General features: G+C 39.0%; 1 protein-coding gene across 1 annotated transcript in view; it reads left to right on the top strand.

Annotated features, from left to right (window-relative positions):
- Positions 1-3,303: 3,303 nt before the first annotated feature.
- Positions 3,304-23,111, top strand: part of kdm6a (lysine (K)-specific demethylase 6A) — a 167,135-nt gene continuing 147,327 nt past the window's right edge. Inside the window, 2 exon segments of the mRNA XM_052013319.1 lie at positions 3,304-3,688; positions 3,798-3,861. Coding sequence (XP_051869279.1) covers positions 3,561-3,688; positions 3,798-3,861 — 192 coding nt within the window. The 5' untranslated portion in view covers positions 3,304-3,560.

A 23,111-nucleotide genomic window follows, 5' to 3' on the forward strand; every position in this document is an offset into this window, starting at 1 on the left:
CACTACTTCCACTTATCTTTCAATTTGTTCCTTTTTAGTGCTACTTCCTGTATCCACCCCCCTGCCAATTTAGCTTAAATTTACCCACATTGGAATTGTTCTGACGGAGGTGGGACCAGTGTCTCAGTAATCACTTGAACCATAAATTTATTAAGCTGCCCTCCTCCCACATTCACTGGCAAAAAGCCCTTGGTAAAAGCTTACCTTACTGCCTGATAGGCACAGAAATTACCAAGTCTCATCATTTTCAAACAAATGCTCAGCAGTGGAGGAAGATGATAGAGAAGATGTGCAGCAACTGAACTTTATCTTTTGATAGTGTGGAAATCTGACAGCTTTGAAACTAATGAGAAATTAAATATGCTGGTTAGGTACAGTTGCATATCAGATTCTGTGTAGGAACAGGTGCTATTTTCAAAGAGTGCACAAATAAAATGTTGGCACTAGGTGTATCCTAACTTAAGGGAGGTTGGTAAATTCCTAGAACATGGCTCCATTAAAAAGGAGGCATGAATGGATTTAAAGGTTGATGAATCCCCAGGGCCTGATGAGATATATCCCGGTGGGCTATGAGAGGTAGGGAGGAGATTGTTGGGGCCCTGAGATTTTTGTTTTAATCTTTGCTGGCCATAATTGAGGTGCCAGCAAATGTAATACTTTTATTCAAAATAAGCACCAGCTGATAGGTCTTTGAGTCTGACATCAGTGCTAGGGAAATTATTGGAATAAATTCAAGGACAGGATTAATTGGCCCTTGGAAGTAGAGCTTAATCAAAGATAGCTTCCTTGGAGCAGAGAAGGCCCAGGAGGACAAATGGAAGATGGAGGGGCATAGATAGTAGGAAACTTTTTGCATGAGTTCTAAAACTAGAGGGCATAGAAATGGGGAAAGGGTTAAGAGGCTTAGATGCTATCAGGAAGAATAGAGAGTAATTGGAATCTGGAACCTATTGCTCAAGTGGGCACTCATTGCTGAGGCATACAAGGCTACTTACAAGAGTGGGTAAATGGGGTTAGTATAGATAGGTATTTGATGGTCAGTAATCAACACTGGGCCAATGGGCCCATTTCTGTTTCAATCAACTGAGAATATTGGACATGGAAAGAAAAACTACTATAGAATGTTCATATCCATCACTGAGCATGTCCAGATCACACAAATTGGGTAAAAATATAGTATCCCAGTTTCCACTAGTGCCTTTAAAAATTTAGGTGTACTAATCCTACACTTGAATAACTTGCATAATAGTTAATTTCCTGTAGCAAAAGGAACCCATTGCATGTACTCAACATCACTGAGTGTCCTAGAGTACTCAAACCAAACCATGGAACACTGTTTACATTGCAGCAAAGGAGCCAGGGGTGAGAGAACAAAGGGAATGTATCCAACTTAACACATGGAGCCTGGAAAATTGATCTTTTCTGTATGAGCTGCCTCCCACTTGAGGCCAACCTGAATGATGAAATTAGAATATCTGGTGCCAGCAGCCTTTGACCATCTGAGAAAGTATCACCATCAAGATCTCAAACCCAGTAAAAAGCTTATGGTCTGGCTACCGGGCAGCAATGACCTCACCCTTCTGTACACTGCAATCATGGGCCACCAAAAGCAGGCACCTCAAAGCACCAGAAGTACCATGAACATTGTCTCTGCAATATCCTCCAAATTTACAGGCAAGATAGGCAAACGTCTGCATCCCTATCTAGGCCAATATCACCAGCAACAAGGCTGTGATTACATTCAGCCATGTCCAATGGGCAGGTTCCATTGCTCATATGCCAGACACCAGCATGCAGAATGCTAGTTAAAATTATAGGAAGAGCCCAGTACCTCACTCAACTATGCATCTCCTGTTCCACCAATGAAATCCTGCATGTCCACATTAGCCTTAATAATATACAGAATTGGAGTAGTGGAGAGTCATCAACCTCAGAGGGAATTTTTTATATAAAGAATTCCTAGTTAATAGCACTACCAAAAAAATCAACAATTAGGTGTAACCACATAATTCATCAAAACTCAGTCCCAGGCCACATGTGAAATCATGCAGTAAACAAGAGTGAATGAAAGAATTCAGATGGGAATGTTTTCCCTTCAAGACTACACTTAACACAAGCTGTATTCTGTTGACTTGAGCTTTTTAAAGCATATTACTAGAAAACCAAATTTTCTAAACAGGCTTATCTACATTTTTTCTATTGGAAAAAAAAGTACCCAAGCCTCTTCCAGCTCAATAATGTATTAAAACTGTATTACTCTATCAATGTTTGGTACTGCAAAATCTGGTGCCCAATAAACCTTTACCATGTCCGTACAAATGAAGCTGAAAACCAAACGACCATTTTGGAAAGCATATGATGATGAAGCAGATTTGTCAACGACAATTTAACCTTGAAGACAGATTATGGGAAGTTGCAATCTAATTATGGCTAGAGTATATATCCTTGCTTCCCTCTGCCTAACAAAAAAAGTCCCCTGCCCCTAGAAAAAAAATCCAAACTACAGATGGAAGTAAATAGTTCATCATTTGATTAGTATTTAAAATTAATCTACCTACAATTATGGGTTTAAACATGCCTCTTACTCAGGGCAGGGATTAATCTGAATTGAAAAGAATCCTATATAATTTTGCCAGAACATTCCCGGCAGACACGCGGTCTCCGAATTTTAAAACCATAAAAAAAATGCCACATTTTACAAGACGACTCAGCGTGGGCCGAGTTCTTTTTTTCCAGACGTAGCCTCTCCAGATAGTTATAGACCAAGTATTTGAAGCTACGAACAGGAGAAATAAGAAGTCGCAGAAAGTGGAGCTGATTGACTTTGGAAACTGTGGGGATGTGACCACGAAGCTTTTTTGTTGGCACCCGACCCATTCTTGCCGAATCCCTTTCCACTCCTCTTCTAAATAAGCAGTCCATCGCGAAAAGGCTGCCCACATCTCCCATAGGAAACAAGGAACACGCCTAACTCCAATATCACACTCCTCCCAAACCAACAAACAAACATAAAGCAAAACTAAAGTTATGCGCAGCCAACATTCCTTTTATAGCGCGACAAACCCTAACATTGTTGACGTGTATGGCGATTTCAATGATTGGCAATTTCTCTATCCAATGCGGAATCAGCTCATACCGGCGCCAGTTCCAAAATAAGAAAGACTGTGAGACATAATAGCCAATCATTGTCGGCATCAGTCGGAAGAGGCGGGCTCTCGTGTCAGTTGATCCCGCAGCACGAACTGACGTAAATCAACACAAAGACACGTGGTGTTGGTGGCTGTCGGTCATTGGTGGGGAGTGGGTTTGCTGCTTGTGCGCTTACGGCGTGGATTCGGTGTGACACAATTACAACTTTCTGCTTTGAAGTTTTCTGTCTTTTTTCCTAATATCATTTAAATGCTATTTTAATTTTTCTGAATAAATAAGGACTTCAGCAGCGTGTGGTGGAAAGGAGCAAGAGCTTGAAGGATGTGAAAAAACAAAAAAGTGCACGGAAATAATAAAGAATAATACAAAATAAATTGCAAACAATTTTTTTCATCTCTCTCTGTAAACCCATGAAATCCTGTGGAGTATCATTCGGTGATGAGGAAAAGAAAATGGCGGCGGGAAAACCGAGTGAAATTGAGGATGACTTTCCAACTCTGACGCCCCAGGAGAGAGACTCTATTGCAACTCTCGATAGGTTAGAAAATTCTGCAAGTTTTGTGTTGTGTTTTTGATTGAGTTTTAGTGTTTGTGCATAAATTAAATCCGATGTTAACGTATGTCATCTGTCTGTCGCTATCGCACAGCCGACTGTTTGGATTTCTGAAGGTTCATGAAGATGGCGCCAGAACGAAGGCCTTGTTAATAAAGGTAAGAGCTGAGAAACACTGTCTTTTTATTGTATTTTTGAATATACGTACTGCAATAGTTAACTTCTGTATTACATTCTCTTGAACAATAAAACCAGGCTTAAAAAAACATTCTTACTTTCCATTGGGCAGTCTCATTGAATGTTGTCATATTTATTATATTTCTATAATAACTTGAGAAGCAATGGTGCATATGAAAAGAGACGTTTGTAGATATTGAACGTGTGGTGTGAGCGACAAATCTTTTGTTCTACGTGATTATATTAAAATTGGTTACTCTTTCGTCCTCCCCCTCGTTCTGTTTTGCCTTCCAAGTCTCTGGGCTCTGTGCTTTTGGGTTTTGTGTTGTGTATCGGTTGAAGTTTCGCTCCGCGTTAAAAATGGCTGCTGATCTCCAAGATGGCGGGACAGGGAGGAGAGAGGAAAAATAGTGAGAGATTGGAAAGGAAGGACAACAAAAAAAAAGAAACTGGGACCAATTTCATTCTTTCTTCACTTGCTACGTGCACTTTGTTGTGTATATGAAATATACCTCCTGAGCTGTTGGAAACGGAAACGTTGACGGGATTGTTTATGCGCTTTTAAGACAAATACACAATGATTCTTTCACTCAACCTGTAGCACGAAGCAGTAAATGTGAAACATAATGAAATGGCTGCAATACCATAGAGGCTGTGTGACATTTCATTAAATAGATTTTCAAGAGGGTATAAATTTCGGTGCAATTGCTGAAATGAAGTAGAACCACATGCCTTCCAGGAAAACTTTCATGTAGAATCGACATTTACATTGCAGTATACATGTTCCTTAAATTTGTTCTGTAATTGATTTATTTTGTATGCGTTGAAAAGTTTATGAACATTGAACAATTCTGGAGCGTCCGAACTCACTAGTTTTCGATTTCCTATTTGAATGGTTGTTTTCAGGGAGAAAATGCGGCAGTTTGTGTTTTATTTAGGTGGTAGAGGTAAAATCCGAGCTTACGTAAGTGTTGTAATTCTCCGTCCGACATGTTCCTACCGATATTTACTGACTTAAATTGGCTCAAATTGTATTTTTTTTTGTTTGCTTGGTTCATGGTTTATCCTAGTACATTTTTGTAACATTGACAAGACGTATCTCGTTATTTCTGAGAAAACATAGTTATCGTTTGAAAATGGATGTCAAAATTTTACTTACTAATTGGGCATTCGTACTAAAGCCTTAAGAGTGTTATTTCATTTAACTGCAGCATAATATAACATAATTCATTAGTTTTAGATTGTTCTAATTCTCTTCCACACATGTCAAATAGACAGTCTAGAAGATGAAACGCTTAACTGCCAATTATATTACTGTGAATAAAAAATTAGCAGGTTTGTAGATTAGACACACAATGTTAAGGTTCATTTGATGGTTTGATGTGTACATTGATCTTGTATAATCAAAATTCACAATGGGATTCTAAGAAACTCATTTAATGTGGATTGTCGCAATTACCTCGTTTGCAGTGAGTTTGTTCTCCAGCACCCAGAGCTTTCTCAGTGCAAACCACCTCCAAAATGCCTTTCTGTTAACAGAAACGCTGTTAGAAATTAGTAATGTCACAATGCAGCTCAGCAAACTGCCTAATCATATAGACCAGCAACTCCCAAGTTTGAATTTGTATGAAACACACTGCTGACCTTGAGTGATGTGATGATAGGTGATTTATGACCGTTCTTGGTGAGGATTGACTGAGTTGGTCATGCTTCTAACATCTACCTGTGAATGTTTAGTGAGAATTGGAGAGGGCTGCACTGTATTCTTTCGATAGTTAAGTAGCTTTCTCAAACTGTGTAGCTAGCTTGCAGAGAACAATCTGTACAGTTGTACTCCAGTAAGGAATCAACATCTAGACTATTGGGGGTGTAAAAAGGAAGAAATTTGTGCATTAATAATGCTTTTCAGGAGAAGTGTTAAATACTCAACCACGTCAAAAGCATAAATAGAGAGTAGTTAACACTGCATTTGTGTGAATTCTTTATGTGATATCCAGACTTCCTGGAAGTGCTTCACTTTAGCATAATTCTTGGTCTAATGTTGAACAATGCTATAACTTGTTTCATGGCTTCAAAATATAGGTTTAGATGAGTCAAATCTAATCACCAAATTTCTTTGTAGTTTTAGTCCTGCAAACCAGCAAGATCCCAAGTTTGATCTTGAATTTGTGCAAAATGGGTGGGGGATGACGGGGGCACACCGACTGCCCTTGCATTTGGAACATTGAAGGAAGACTATAGTTATATATAACATTAACTATTGTAAATAACTAGTGTATATTGTTTCCTACTAAACATTTTATCATTATTGAGTAGCGCTGTTAACTTGAATAAAGCTTTGATACAGTTGGTTCAGTTTGACGGAATATTAGCAACACCAAAGAGATTCAAAAATCATTTGTAGGCAAGAGCACTGGATAGATTATAGGGGAAAGAAAACACATTCAAAAGTGGTGATCATTTTAAAATATGTAGGCTTACTTGCTCATTGCACGGTGACAAACTGATAACTTAAACAGTATCAATCATTTATGGCTTCATGCCTTTTTATAATTACAAATCTTTTTATTGTGCATACAGAAAAATTTGTATAATTAAAATCACTAATTATTTAAGTGGTCCACTGTATTTTATATTACAAGTGAGAGCAATGGATCATTTGTTTGCTGTAAATTACTCAGTTCAGTATTATTGAATTTAGATTTTTCTAGTTAAAGGTACAGACAAAATGCTGATTTGCTGACAAAATGTAGGGCTTTGTTATGAAGATTTATTGAAGTTTTTTTTAAATATCTATAGATTTCCAACATGAAGTTATTCTTGATATTTAAAATGAAATAGCATAATGAATGTCTAATTACCCAGTTTTTAGTCTATTCATAGCCGTCATATTTCTCTAAGTGAACTGATGAACCTACCCATTTCTAGCCTGACATTAATGGGACGAAATGGCACATTACTTTTTTCCAGTGTGGTGGAATCTTATGATCTACCTCACTCAACACAAGGCTCTGTTTCGAGCAATATTAAATGATATCCAAATAATTGCCGCATGGAACTTGTGGCTAGCTCGTTTTCTTTTCTAGGTATTAACTGTTGGTTGCTGCATGTATTCTTTACAAAATTGAAAGAACACGGCGATTGAACATGTAACATTATTCATGATCTGACATTTCTCAGCATTTGAAAAGTACTTAATTCGTTTCAGTCCAGTTTATAGTTTAACATATTTGTATTGATTTTCATTTTGGGTACACATGCATCCTTGATTTCCAGTAACTAAATTTGCATAGTGTGTAGTTCAATAATGGTGTAAAAGATGAGTTTTATTAGTCTCATTTACTTTTGTTCCTGCGGTAAGAATTATCTAAGTAATCAACATCGTGTAATTATTAAATCTTCAGAAGGTTGTTTTCATAATACTGTGACAAAGCTTTCAAATTATAAAGCTGTAGTATTACACAATGCACAAATGCAGGACTCCAACATCCCAATACATTTTGCAAAAAATAGTCTTGTTTAATTTTGAAATGTTAATAATTGCAGTTAGTTTGCTTTCAAACTAAGGTTGCATATCTTTTAGGGATGAAGGGGAATTTTAAGACTTGTGAAGCCTAGTGGACTGCAAGTACTAGGAAATTCAGGACTAATAATCTGTGGGGCTCGTTTTCAGCAATTTCAGAAAATAACCAAGGTTTGGATCAGGAATGATTTGATTCCTGTCAGTTTCCTGTATTCCTCATTATTTTCCCCCAAATAGTTATTTACTTTAAATATTTGTCCTGAAATTAAAAAAAAGTTCTTATTGCTATTCTCACAACCATTTGAATTGTTCTTTGATATTTCCTAAAGTAATTAAATATTTCTTCTGTTTACCCTACATTGTAACAGTGATAACACTTTCAAAAGGAGCATTAGTGGTGACATTTTTGTGACGTCACAAGATTGATATTTTAAATGCTTCCTTTGGCTTTCCAAATTTTCATTTGCTATTTCCTTTGAACACATTTACATAGCTATTTTCTTGTTTTGCTTTAAACATGCAATTATTGGGATCTTTTTATTCATTCGTGGAATGTGTCATCACTGACAAGGCCAGCGTTTATTATCCATTGCCATTTGCCTAAAAATGGTGATGTGGACCTGAGTTCATAATCACTGCAGTCCTTCCAGTGAAGATGCTGCTGTGTATTGGACAGGAAGTTCCACTGTTTTGATTCATTGGTTAAATATTTCCAAGTTATGGTCGTGTGTTCTTTGGTTGGGGACTTGTAGATGCTGATGTACTTAGGCACCTGTTGCTATTGAGATGGTGGAGGTCTTGGGTTATGAGGTTAATGTTGAAATAATGACTTGCTGAATTTATGTATGACACACAGTTGCCACAATGCCTTGGTGGTGAAGAAGTGAGAATTTAAGGTGAGTAGGGGTTGTAATTGGGATCGACCTTTAGTGTTGTTGGTGCTGCACTTATCCAGGTAAGTGGAGAGAATTCCAATACACTCCTGACAATCTTTGTGTTTTCTATTTGACCTTGTGGACAATGGAAAAGGGGTTAGGAATGCTAGCTTCTTACCTGCTTTTGCAGACACGATATTTGTTTTGCTTGTCTGGTAATGTTTCTGGTAATGTTCCTGTTCACTGGTGGAGGTAGGGATATGGTGATGGTGATACTGTTGAATGTCAAGGATAGGTGGTTAACCTGCAGTGGTCAATTCCCCTGGCCCTTGTATAGTAAATGACATTTGTACCACACATCAGCACATGCTTGAATGTTGTTTAGGTTTTGCTGCATGCAGACTGGGACTGCTTAATTTTCTGAAGAGTCATTGGTGGAGTTGTTCCCTTATGCTAGCATAATGTTCGTTACCACTTCTGACCTTCTGATGGATGGAAGGTCATTGTAGAAACAGCTGAAGATGTTAGAAGCACTATGGCTTGAATAATTGACCTTTCACAATCATAACCATCTTTGTTCAAGGTATAACTCAAGTAAGTGGAATGCTTTCCCTTTGAATTCTGTTTTACGAGGAATTTTTGTGCCACAATTTGTCAAATGTTGCCTTAGTGTCCTGCACAATCACTCTCCCCTCACCTCTGGAATTTGGTAGGCTCATTGCTCCATATTTGGACCAAGTCTGTAGTGAGATATGGAGGTGAATGATCGTGATGAAACCAAAACAGCATCAGTCTGTTGGAGACACAAGAGACTGCAGATGATCGAATCTGAAGCAACAAACAAGATGCTGGAGGAACTCAGTGGGTCAGGCAGCATCTGTGGAGGGAAATAGACAGTCGAGACCTTTCATCTGGACTGAAAGACAGCTAGTATAAAAAGGTGAGGGGGTGGAACAAGACCTAGCAGTAGGTGGATCTAGGTGAGGAGGGGTGATGTGCAGATGGAGGAGGGAGAGTGGACATAATGACAGAAGCGTGGACGTGATAAGTGGAGGCAACAAAGTGCTGTAGATGGAATCTGATAAGAAAGGAAGCATGGAAACAAATGAGGGAGGTAGGGTGGGTGGACGGAGAAGAGAGAGAAACGATGATGGGGGGGGCTGGGGTAAATGTAAGAAGAACTTGGTAGATCAGGAGGAGAGAAAAAGGATGGGTTGCAGTTTACCTGAAATTAGAGAATCCAGTGTTCATGCTGTTGGGTTGTAGACTACCCAGGTGGAATGCGAGGTGCTGTTCCTCTAGTTAGCATTTAGCCTCACCCTGGCAGTGGAGGAGGCCAAGGACAGATGTGTCAGTGTGGGAATGGGGAGGGGAATTAAAATGGCCAGCAACTGGGACTTCCAGACGATGCTTGGCAAAGTGGTCACCTAGTTTGTGCTTGGCCTCACTGATGTAGAGGAGACCACATCGAGAGAACCGGATGCAGTAAACAAGGGCAGAGGAGATGCATGTGAATGTTTGCCTCACCTGGAAGGGCCGTAGATGGTGGTGAGTATAGGTGTAGTGACTCCCTAGTCTGCTCGTCCCTCCCTCTCCTCGGGTATTTTCCCCTGTAACCATAGGAGGTGTAATACCTGTCCCCACACCTCCTCCCTCAACACCATTCAGGGTGAGGGTAAACACAAACTAGAGGAACAGCCCCCCATTTTCCACCATCACCACATTTCTCTTCTCCTTCACCCATTTCATCTGTCTATCAAACATGTACTCCTTCCACTGGGTCCCTTCTCCCTACTGGTCCCAACTGGCCACCACACCTCCCTTATTTGGTTCCATGCTTCATCTTCTTCCTTCAGTGAATTCTGTCATCTGCAGCCCTTTGTCACCTCTGCCTATCACCTCCCAGCTTTATGTCGCTCTGCCCACTCTCCCCTCCATCTTCCTATCACTTCTCCTGACCTGGATCCATTAATCACTTGATAGCTCTTGCTCCGCCCCCTCCCTTCATCTTTTCATACTGGATATCTCCCCTCTATCTTTCAGTCGAGGTGAAGGGTCTCGAATCAAAATGTCAAATGTCCATTTCCCTCCACAGGTGCTGCCTGACCCGCTTGAATTCTTGGATTTCAGGTAAACTGCTCCCCCCGTCCTTTTTCTCTCCTGATTTACCCAGTTCTTCTTACATTTACCCCAGCCCCCATCTTTTCTTTCTCTCTCTTCTTGTCTTTTTCTCTTCTCCATCCACTCCTTCACTATCTACCCACCCCACCTCCCTTATTTGTTTCCATGCTTCATCTTCCTTTCTTATCAGATTCCATTTACAGCACTTTGTTGCCTCCACCTATCATGTCCACGCTTCTGTCATTATGTCTATTCTCCCTCCTCCTCACCTAGATCCTCCTGTCGTCTGTTAGCTCTTGCTCCACCCATTCCCTTCACCTTTTTATACTAGATATCTCCCCTGTTATCTTTCAGTCCAGAAGAATGGTCTCAACCCAAAATGTTGACTGTCCATTTCCCTCCACAGATGCTGCGTGACCTGCTGAGTTCCTCCAGCATCTAGTTGGTTGCATCAGTGAGCCATTTATTGGTCAATAATTGATGTCAGCCTCCACAGTGCTGATTATTGAAGACTGATAATTAATCTGATTTGGATTGGTCTAGGTTTTTGTCGGCAGAGGATAAGTTGTCCATTTTTCACATTTGTCTGCATATATTGCAGCTTTGACAAGTTAGCAGCTCTTTTCAGACATACTTGGTGCTGTTTTCGCCTTCTACACTCACAGAAGCACAGTTGATCACCTGGTTTGATCGTAATGGTAGAGTGAGGGATGTACTTGGCCTCATATTATAGACTTTGGTGGAATGTTCTACGTAGCTCCTCCTCTCGATGCCTAGTCTTGAGCTGCTAGATTTGTTATGAATCCAGCTTGTGTAGCATGGTAGTTCCACAATATGATGAAGGATGTCTGAAATAGGACTTTGGCGACAGCACAGTCCATGTCAGACACTTCTTCCAATACTGTATCTGAATGTTGCATCTGCACAAGCTAGATTAATGATGATAAGGTCCAGCAGGTTCATCTCTCAATTTATTTATCTAGCCACCTGTTGAGGACCATTTCTAGCAGCCATATGCTTCAGGTTTCATTCAGTTAGGTCAATGATGGTGTTCTTGAGCCACGTAATGATGAACATGGGAGGCTCCTCCACCCCCACCTGAAGCATATACTGCACATTTGTACTAATTCCTTATAGTTGAGGAAGAATGATAGGTGGTCATTAGGAGAAGGTTTCTTTGCTGGTGTTTGACTTGGTACCATGAGATTTCATGATTTCACATTTGGAGGTAATATTGAGGAATCCCAGGCTCATTCTGTCTTGACTTTATATTCCTGTGGTGCCACCTCTTGTGCCCTACTATTGTGAAAGGACGTACTTGGTCGTGTTGGTGTAATCTGGAACTTTGAGTTAAATGTATGATTCTCTGAGTTTGGCTGTCAGATGCTGGGGTAGTCCTTACAATCTGCGCATATTTCCCTGGTGTTAGTCAGGAGGAAATTTCAAGACTGAATATGTAGGGAGTAATTTTGTTGTTTATGAATAAGTGTCTCAGTTGATGCTGGATGGTCCATCAAATTTTCTCTTCTTGGTGTTTGATGAGAGTAGTTAGGGAGTTGGGCTGGAATCCCATATAATATTGTCTGGGCAGAGGCAACAAATATCCTTTGCTGAAAGGAAAATCCATCTGGTTCACTAATGTACAAGGACACTATTCCTTAGGTTGTCTTTTTACTAATTCCCAATTTATTTCATTAACTGTGTTTGAATTCCACAAATTCTGTGATGGAATTTGAGCCCATGTGTTTACATCCTTATTCCAGGACTCTGGATAACTAGTCCCAGTAATTTAACAACTACACTGTTTCCTAAAGTTGCACGTGAGGATGTGAAAGCTGATTTAACAAACAATTTTAGTTAGGCAGAAATTTAAGGATTTGAAATGGAGTAGAAATTACACAATTATGTCACACCAAGCATGTCTGCTTTTTCAAGGAGGCAACATAGATTTAGTGGGCTGACAGGATGCCTTCATACTTTAAATTTCAGTGATGAACATTAATATAACAAATCATTCCCTTGGAATGAGAAATAAGTTGCTTGCCTGTTTTAGTGAGTTTTTGTTTTACAGTGACTATTTGCTTGGCTGGGTAATTTTGCATACTGTCTGAACATTAGAAACAGAAGTAGGAATAGGCTGCCTTGGCTCTTGAACCCTCTCCATTCCAAAAGGTCATGGTTGATCTTGTGCTTCGAGTCCAATTTCCCATGTAATCTCATTTTCCTAGTGTCCAAAAATCTATTGATTTTGGCCTTGAATATATCCAATGACTTATGATCCATGATTCTCTTGGTAGGAATTCTAAACAATAGGAATATTTTTGCATCAAGAAATTTCTTCTGTTTTTGAGTTAATGGTCAACCCCTTCTTCATGTCTCCATCGTTCTAAACTTTCTTGCTCAAGGGAGCAGTCTCTCAGCATCTACCCTGTTAGTCTCTCTCAGAATCTTGTATCCCTCAATGAGATCATTCTTTTTCTAAATTTGGTGATATCAGAGAATTTACTTAATCTCCACTTGGACAGATGCCTCATCCGAGGAATCAGTCTACTGAATCTACACTGTACTGTCACCAAGACCCTGTAGAATCTCAACAAGACATCCTTAGAGTTGTATCCACTGACTTGCAAAAAGACCTCATTGCCATTTGCCTTCCCAATTGCATTGTTTATTTTCTGTTTCTTGAAATGGCACATAAAAATTCCTCTCTTCAACAACACTTACTAGTTTCTAACCATCGTAAAAATATTCTGCTCCATTCTTCCAAAACCATACATATTCTCACGTTTTCCCAACTATAGTCCATCTACTCTTCTTGTCCACTCATTTAAACTGCCTTTATCCCTTCGCAGACTCCTATTTCTTTAATTTCCCCTCTAGCTTCATGTCACCTTTGAAGCTGAATGTGCTATGCATCTATCATTAAACTAAATTGTGAGTAGATAAGGGATCAGTACTGTTCCCTGATGCACTACATTAATCACAGTCTATGAACGTTAAAATGATCTGCATATTTCTGCTGTTATTTGACGTTTAAGCAAGTCTCCATCTGGGCTAGTGGTTATTGTCAACCCCATGAGCTTACTTAACAGGAACCCTCAAAGTGGTGCCTTTTGAAATGTCTTAAGGTCCTGATGTACATATTCATTGATTGGCATGGGCGTTGCAAGTTACATCTCAAAACAAAAACTTGTTTGAATTATCATGTACTATTTTCAAGAAACTATATCGCTGAAAGATAAATGGGGGCAACCACAGTCAAATCATTGCTGTTCATTGTTCATGTGTACCCTCCAGGAGGAGTTGTTGAATAATATACTGAACAGGTTTCCAGTTTTTCCTGAGTTCTATCTCAATAAAGTATTAATTTTACAAATACGCTATGTTTGAATGAGATCTTTCGCCTCCTGTCCAATATGGCTAAGTGTAGCTGACCCAAAGGATTCGTAGGGAGCTAAATTTAAATTGCCCCATATGATTATATTTCAAAATATGGTGTTGAATATAAAATGCCTAATCTAGTACTGGATATAATTTGCATGTTAATGATGAATATTGTGCCCAAGTAAAAATGTAGAGGTGGGGATTGGCTGATTACTGTTGTTTGAAGTTTGTCTCCAGCTGCATAAAGTGGAACAACAGAATGACTAAGTTATTGCAAGTGTAGCACTCTGCTTTCCTTTTTATTCAATGATGGCCTTTTATTTTCTTGCTCTTTGCCACCATATAGCAAGTTGATGAAAAATGACTTAGGAAAATTGGAAGCTGCTAAGATCTATGAATAGTTTCACACACTTTAATAAACTTTGGGACAAATTCTAATCCTTGTTATGCAAATATAGTTTATACCTTTCCAGTAGCCTTAAACTGAACAGAATATTGAGATGTAAATTTTCAACATTACCTTTTGCTTTTTTTAATCTATATAATTCAATGCAATGAGACAATTGGCACCATACAAATATAGTCTGGTACAATGAATAACAAATAGGAATGTATGCAGCTTGCATTTATTTAACACTTTTACTATTCAAACTTACAGTAGTGTGGGGAAATTTTCATACAAACTAAACAAACAAACTTAACTAAACAAATATTTGCAGACTAATGAACATAACTTTATTAGGGATGTAGTTTGATTCTTAAAGGAGTAGTAGTAGAGAGGAAATTCTAACTGTTGCTGCAGTCACCCGAATTAATATGATGGAAGGGAAGATGACTTTGAGGCTAAAGTCTGAAGAAGATAATTTGTAATGGCAGTTGGTTATTTTAACTGACTTTAGATTTCTAGAGTCTACAGTATTTTGTGTATGGATTATCCCTGCTAAGATTTGGTATACAAAACTTTTAAGACTCTAGGTGTGGTTGATCTTGGATTTGTATCTACCCATCAGGTATCTTCCCTTTTTTGGTATAGTCTGCTGGATATAAAGGTCTGCAATCTATTAGCAGTTTTGATTATTTTCTGTGCCAGTCCACAACATTAAATGATTGCACATAGATGTATTTCTGTGAATCTCCACAGCTTTTAATGTTTCACCATTTGAGGTTGCTCTGTTCTGTCTTTCTCAGTTCCTGAACTGGATAACTGCACAGTAGCTAACTTACAGATCCACTTACCAGAATTTCACATGTTTACCTTATCAGGTAATAAATTTGTAATTTAATGCTTCCATCTACATTGCTTAAAGTGCCACCTATCTTTGTGATATGAGCAAACTTGTATATATATTTCATCACCCTAAGTTAATATAAATTATTTGAGAATTCAAGAACATTATTTAACATAAGCAAAGAAGTTATGAAAAAAAGCAGTTAGACTAAATGACAGGTGAGAACATAAACAGAAATACTTGAAGGCTCAATGAAATCCTTTGTTAATAAACCTCAGCAACTTGGCACCTGTAACATGCTCACAGGAACATTATGGAACAAAATACACCCTGAGCCATATAAGGAGATGTTAGGGCAGAAAAGATGGTTTTAAAGAGTATCGTGAAGAGTGGGGGAGTAAAAAGGCACATTGATGTCAAGGTGACATTTGACCATGCAGGGTCTCAAGGAGTCCAGGTAAAACTGAAGTCAGTGGGCAAAGACACTGCACTGGTTGGAGTCTTGCACAAAAGAGAATGATTGTGTTTTTGGAAGCCAGTAATTCAGCTTTAGGACATTGCTGCAGGAGTTCATCTGTTTCAAAAATGACCTTCCTTGGGTCATTAAGTCAAGTGGAGATGTTTGCTGATTGCACAATGTTCTTTAATGTTGTAGCTCTTCAGCAAGTGAAGCAACCCCTGCCTGCTTGTAGGAACGCATACAGTGGTATGCAAAAGTTTGGGCACCCCGGTCAAAATTTCTGTTACTGTGAATAGTTAAGTGAGTAGAAGATGAACTGATCTCCAAAAATCATCAAGTTAAAGATGAAAATTCTTTTCAACATTTTAAGCAAGATTAGTGTATTTTTTTTAAAATTAAATTTTATTTACAGTGTGGTAACAGGCCCTTCTGGCCCAACGAGTCTGCACCGCCCATTTCAAACCCAAATTAGTGAAAAAAGGAAAGGAGCACCATGCAAAAGTTTTGGCACCCCAAGAGATTTGAGCTCTCAGATAACTTTTACCAAGGTCTCAGACCTTCATTAGCTTGTTAGGGCTATGGCTTGTTCACAGTCATCATTAAGAAAGGCCAGGTGATGCAAATTTCAAAGCTTTATAAATACCCTGACTCCTCAAACCTTGTCCCAACAATCAACAGCCATGGGCTCCTCTAAGCAGCTGCCTAGCACTCTGAAAATTAAAATAAATGAGGCCCACAAAGCAGGAGAAGGCTATAAGAAGATAGCGAAGCGTTTTCAGGTAGCCGTTTCTTCCGTTCGTAATGTAATTAAGAAATGGCAGTTAACAGGAATGGTGGAGGCCAAGTTGAGGTCTGGAAGACCAAGAAATGCAAATCAAAACCCCCGTTTGACTGCAAAAGACCTTCAGGAAGATTGAGCAGTCTCTGGAGTGGTGGTGCGTTGTTCTACTGTGCAGTGACACCTGCACAAATATGACCTTCATGGAAGAGTCGTCAGAAGAAAACCTCTCCTGCGTCCTCACCACAAAATTCAGCGTCAGAAGTTTGCAGAGGAACATCTAAACAAGCCTGATGCATTTTGGAAACAAGTCCTGTGGACTGATGAAGTTAAAATAGAACTTTTTGGCCGCAATGAGCAAAGGTATGTTTGGAGAAAAAAGGGTGCAGAATTTCATGGAAAAAAAAACACCTCCAACTGTTAAGCATGGGGGTGGATCGATCATGCTTTGGGCTTGTGTTGCAGCCAGTGGCACGGGGAACATTTTACTGGTAGAGGGAAGAATGAATTCAATTAAATACCAGCAAATTCTGGAAGCAAACATCACACATGTCTGTTTAAAAAAAAAGCTGAAGATGAAAAGAGGATGGCTTCTACAACAGGATAACGATCCTAAACACACCTCAAAATCCACAATGGACTACCTCAAGAGGCACAAGCTGAAGATGAAAATAGGATGGCTTCTACAACAGGATAACGATCCTAAACACACCTCAAAATCCACAATGGACTACCTCAAGAGGCACAAGCTGAAGGTTTTGCCATGGCCCTCGCAGTCCCCTGACCTAAACATCATCAAAAATCTGTGGATAGACCTCAAAAGAGCAGTGCATGCAAGATGGCCCAAGATTCTCACAGAATTAGAAGCCTTTTGCAAGGAAGAATGGGTGAAAATCCCTCAAACAAGAATTGAAAGACTCTTGGCTGGCTACAGAAAGCACTTACAAGCTGTGATACTTGCCAAAGGGGGTGTTACTAAGTACTGACCATGCAGGGTGCCCAAACTTTTGCTTTGGACCCTTTTCCTTTTTTGTTATTTTGAAACTGTAAAAGATGGAAATAAAAAAGAAATCTTGCTTAAAATATTAAAGAAATGTGTCATCTTTAACTTTATGCCTTTTAGAAATCAGGTCATCTTTTACTCGTTGAGCTATTCATAGTAACAGAATTTTGACCAGGGGTGCCCAAACTTTTGCGTGCCACTGTAAATATTCAGGCATAAAAACAAAATGCTGGAAATATTCAGCTGGTCGGTTATCAACTGTGAAGAGAGAAACTAGTTCAGACTTTCAGATTGGTGGTGGTCTTTCAGGCACAGACTGCTAAGTAGCAGTGTGACATTTACATTGCAGCTTCCAATCCCATGATACTTTCACCAAGAAAGATGAGCACAGTAGATGCATGTTAACACCAACACTAGCAGCTTCCCCTCCAAGTTGCATGCCATCCTGCCTTAGAAGTCTATCATTGTTCTTCTGCTCTGCCTAAATTCTGCAACTCCATGCTAAATAATATTGTGTGAATATCTTCATTAGAAGGATTATGATGTCGAAATCCCACAATTGATTAAAACAAATACGTTTCAATAAAGATGTATTAAGGGAAGAAATGGAAACTTTGTTTTGCTTTTGCACTTTCTTTCACTTATTTGTATCAGAAAGGTAAGCCAACCTCATTGGAGAATACATTGAAAATATAATCCATGGGAAGGAATTTTATAGTTGAAAGTGGAAGTTTCTTTTAGTGTCAATATAAACCGAAACAGAAGTGTGTGTTAAATTTAAAAAAGTGTAATTATTCCATTCATTTTTGTTTCAAATCAAAGAAAATAAATGCAAGAATAATTCAAGTATTAGTTTACTCTGAAAGGGCATTATCTATGAAACTCAGATGAAAACTGTCTATCTAAAATATTATTAATTTATTTTCTCTCTATGATTGGTGCTTCTGGGATTTTCCAGCATTGCTGCTGTTTCTCTTTTGTTTGATTATAAAGTGACTGCTAACCACTAGCCCCCCTGCTTTCAGATGTCGAGTTGCCTGCTCTTGTAGCCTGTTTGGAGAAGGCCACCAGGTACTGTTTTCTACAGGAAGTCTTTGCCCACTGATCAGAGTAGCAGGTGTCTCTAAGCACAAATGTCAGATTTCTTCCTGTGGTTTACCTTGATGGTAGCCCCTATGCTCATCTGCCAAGACTGCTGTGCTTGGCATTCACAAGCATTCAATAGCACCCCAGCAGTATTTGGGGAAAAAATTGAGATGTTAAATACAATTAAATATATTTGACTGACTTGTACACAACTGCTTTTAATCAAAATCATTGGGCCTGCTGGACTGGCACCACATTAACCTGTTGTGGGTTAACAGATTCCCCAGCTAAGAAATCTGAGGAAGTCTGCTCCATTGCATCGACTTCACCAAGCTTATGGCAAAAAATTTGCTTTCAAAAGTGCCTTGCTGATTTACTATTTCTTTCACCATCTCACTCACCCTTTCTTTATTGCACTTAATTTCTAAGAACCTTCTATGGTTTTTGGAATTTTTCGTTTAATGGTTATATTTTTCAAGATGGTAGTTGCTGCCAAGGCCAGCATTTCTTGTATTTCCCTACATTTATGTGCAATAAAGCATATAGAATATATTTTGATATTTCACTATAATTGCAGTAGTTATGTAGTTTGGTGATTGCAAATTCTTAACAGCAAAACAAGATCATAAGTAATTATGGTATATCAACGCATGTTTGAAATGTAAAAGCATTTCAACAATTTGTAGATACCAATACGATATTAAAATAAGCTAATGTAAAAATTCCTGCAGTAAGGAATTGTCATAGTAATTCATTTACAAATTAGATTGCAGGTAGTTAAGATTTTTAAGACTGAAATAAGGCTCCACTCTAGTCATGGGAGCTAATTGGTGAGAGCAAAGTATTACAATAAAACTCGGATGATCTGGCATCCTCAGACTTTGGTGCTGACTGGTATTCTCTCTAAGCTATTGGATTTTTAAGTGTGTTACCTCAATATGCTTCATTCCTTTACTTGTAGTATTTACAGTAGTATAATATTTATTCCAGTACACCAGTGAATTTAATGGGAATTTGAGAAACACAACCTAATGAGTTTCCATGAAGCATAAGCACGCCAGACCTCACCTTTGGCTGCAAACCCGTCCCACACTCCCATTTACCCACAGCCGAACTTGTGAGTACATGGATCTGTGGTTCATGGGTCTGTGGATAACAAGGACTTAATGTACTAATGAGTGAACAACATGCTGAACCGTTAGGATTTTGATGTTGGCATAAAAACTTCAGCTTCTGCTCTAATGTCAACTTGAGCTAAAATGTCTATACTTATTCATGTAACTTATCATTTTCATTATGGAGTTCCAGTTCATATGAATTTGGGATACAAGTACGAGTTTTAAATGAAGCACATAATAAAGACCAAAGTTTCTAATCTATTTTTAATTTGCAAAGTATTTTTGTCCCTTTTGTGTGGAGGGAGCATGTGGAAAGATGTATTGGTACAGACTTTTATCAGTGTTCACCTGGGGACCCTACTACTATTGGGATGTGGCTTAATATGGCAACCATTGAAAAAAAGTGTGTTGGGTTAATATAAGTAACATTGAATAGTCCAGAAATACTTAAAACAGCACTCCTTCTGTTTCTATCCCATCCATTTTCAAATTCACATTTGTATTTGTTCCCCTCATTACCTTTTGAATTTCACTTTGACAATTGAACCTAAGCATTTACTCCATAACATTGGTTCCTACTTTGCCCTGCAGCTGTTTTCAGGTGGTTGAATTTTAGTGTAAACTGCTTCCAGAAGTCCTTATTCTCATGATCATTTGCAATCACTCTTCATTTATTTGCATAAAGAGAATACTAAGATGTGGGAATTATCAAGGCGAAGGAGTGATGGGAGAAGAGCCCATGCTGAGGCGCTTGGTAATGGTGCGGGTTTTAGGTTGGAAGGGCAGAATGGATGAATGTTCTATTGTGGGTTTATTTGTACTTTGGCTAATTGAGTGTAATAACCATTAATTTGTGAAAACCGTTAAGTATTTTAATGTGAATTTAGATTTAAGATCATTTAATAATTCAGCATAGATGGAAGTTATTAACCTATAAAATCTATCTCATCAAATTGTTCTGCAAGAACAATTTGATCAACTTCATTCGCTGACTCGACAAATTTCTTCTTTTCCCCTTGAAGAATTTATACAGTTCCCCTTTGAAAGCCACAATTGAATCTGCTTCCACAATTCCTTCTGGCAGTGCTTTCTGGATTTTGATTCTATGTGGTATATTTACTCACATTTTTTTTCAACCCTTGATTTTGAACACTTTGCTTACATTACCCTTCAGTCTCGGCTGAAAGAATAATCACAGCTTGTCCTGGCTAGATGGATAACTGAAGCCTGGAGACCCTACTACTAAATGTTTCCTGCATGTTCTTTTGGTCCTTTAATTTTAGTCATTGGTTTAAGAAACACATAATCAGAGAATTGCAGCTCAACCAGTACTCTTTAGTGTGCCAGCATGACTACCTTGCTTTTGCATTTTATGCTTCTATTTATAAAATCAAGGGTCCTGTATGCTTTTAAGTTGCTTTGTCAACCTGTCCTTCTAAGATTTGTGCACATGTGCACTGTGTCTCTTTTTAATCCCCTTGAGCATGGTCCCTTTTAATATTGCTTTGTCTTATCCATGTTGGTACTCCAAATTTTGAAGTTTTGGGTTTCAACTTTGCTGAAAAGTTTGTTATTAAACATTTCAGTCAAATGCTTTTGAAATATCTGTTTACAACATACATTGATCTCTCTGTAACTTCATCAAAAAGTCTTAATCATTAGCTTTAACAAATCCATGTTGGCCTTGCATTATTAATCCATTCATGTGCTAATGTCTTTTAATTTTATCCCAGCTTATCATTTCCAATTGCTTCCCTACCACTAAGATTAAGCCGACTACCCTATAGTGTCTAGGTTTTATGTTTTGTTATCAAAAATGTAACATGCAATTTCCCACCACTGTAGCTAAGAGTATTGAAGGTTTCCTCAGCAATCAAGGATGCATTCCACCCCATCCTTGTGACGTTATGTACCTTGAGAACAGGCCATCCTTAGTACCTTCCTTATTGCCTTCCCTTTCAACTGCCTCCTCTTTTCCTGTGACTTTAATTGGCAGCATTTTCCTTGGTAAAGATAGATGAAAACTATCAACTTAGTACCTCTGCTGTGCCCTCTAACTCAAATATAGATCTCTTATTTACTTCTTCATTAGCTCTACGCCTCCCCCCAATCCCCCTCATACTACATGGTTATTACTCATATGGTAATAGACGACTCCCTTTTTTAAAATTGTCTTCCTATCTGCTCTGCAGGATTCCATGTCATTTTAACTCCCATTCCCATTCTCACACTGACCTTCCGGTCATTGGCCTTCTCCACGGACACAGTGAGGCCAAATGCAAACTAAATGAACACGCCTCATTCCACTTGGTAGCCTACAATTCAATGGTATGAACATTGAATTTTCCAATTCCCTGTGTTCCTTTCCCACTCCCATCACTCTGCTTGGGGTCTCTCTTCCTTTATTCACTGTTCCCCCCCATTATCAAGATTCATCACCCTCTAGCTAGTTCTATCTGCCCACCACTGGATCACCTTTCCTATCCTCTTTCCCCCACCTGGTTTGATCTGCTCTTCATCCCTCCCTTATCTGGTTCGACACATCACTTCTGTCTTTACCTTCCCCAGCCTGTCTCCATTAGCCCATTTTCTTTTTTCTTTATTTGTTTCCACCTATCACCCACCAGCCTCTGTCTCTAAACTCCTCTCCTCCCCCCCCCCCCCCCCCCCATCTGCCCATCACCCCCCCCATCTCACCTGGTTCCACCTATCATCTATCAGCCCCTGTTTCACCCCTTCCTCTAACCTCTTTATACTGGATATCTTCCCTCTACACTCTCAGTTCTCAAATGCAGGGTCTCAACCAACCCTTGTTTGACCTGCTGAGTTCCTCCAGCAATTTGTTTTTTGTTCAAACTTGGACATCTATGATATGCTCCAGCAATTTGTTTTTTGTTCAAACTTGGACATCTATGATATGCTCTAGGTTACTATTCTATTTGCTGCAATCTGTAACCTTGTGGGCCAGGATATCAGATCAGGAAACTGATAAACGTTGCAGGGAATGCCAGGAAAGGCACCAGGTTGCCAATTTGGTTATTGTTGTTGTTCTTGTTATGTCCAGTGAACAAGTAGTAAGGATTGCAAATTCAGAAAATTGGTTAACCAGTATCCCTTTCCCCAGTGTTAAAATGTCTCATACTAGAGGGCATGCATTTTAGGTTGGGGGGGGGGGTGGGGTAGTGGAGTCAAATATGATAGAGGCATTTAAGAGGCTCTGAAATAGGCACATGAAAATGCAGAGAATGGAGGGAAATGGACCTTGTGTAGCTGGATGGGATTAGTTCAGTTGGGCATTTAATTACTAGTTTAGTAAGTTTGGCACAACATCGTGGGACGAAGGGCCTGTTTCTGTGTGTACTGTTCTACGTAGAGCTGAATTCCAGAGGTAAGATTGAAAGTAACTGTCCTTGAGATTAAGGCAGCATTTGTGAGGTGTGATTGAGAGCTCTGGTAAAAGTGAACTTGATGATCTTAAAGGGAAAACGCTCAACAAATGATTCCACCCATGACCCCGTACAGCATTCACAAACAACATTTAAGATGGGTTGATAAGTGGCAAGTAGCATTTACACCACCAGAGTGCCGGACAATGACCATCTCCAATCTCAGAGTTGAAACACCTCCCCTTGAAGTAAAATGCCATTACCATCA

The sequence above is a fragment of the Pristis pectinata genome, chromosome 4 (assembly GCF_009764475.1).
Source record: "Pristis pectinata isolate sPriPec2 chromosome 4, sPriPec2.1.pri, whole genome shotgun sequence".
Classification (NCBI taxonomy): domain Eukaryota; kingdom Metazoa; phylum Chordata; class Chondrichthyes; order Rhinopristiformes; family Pristidae; genus Pristis; species Pristis pectinata.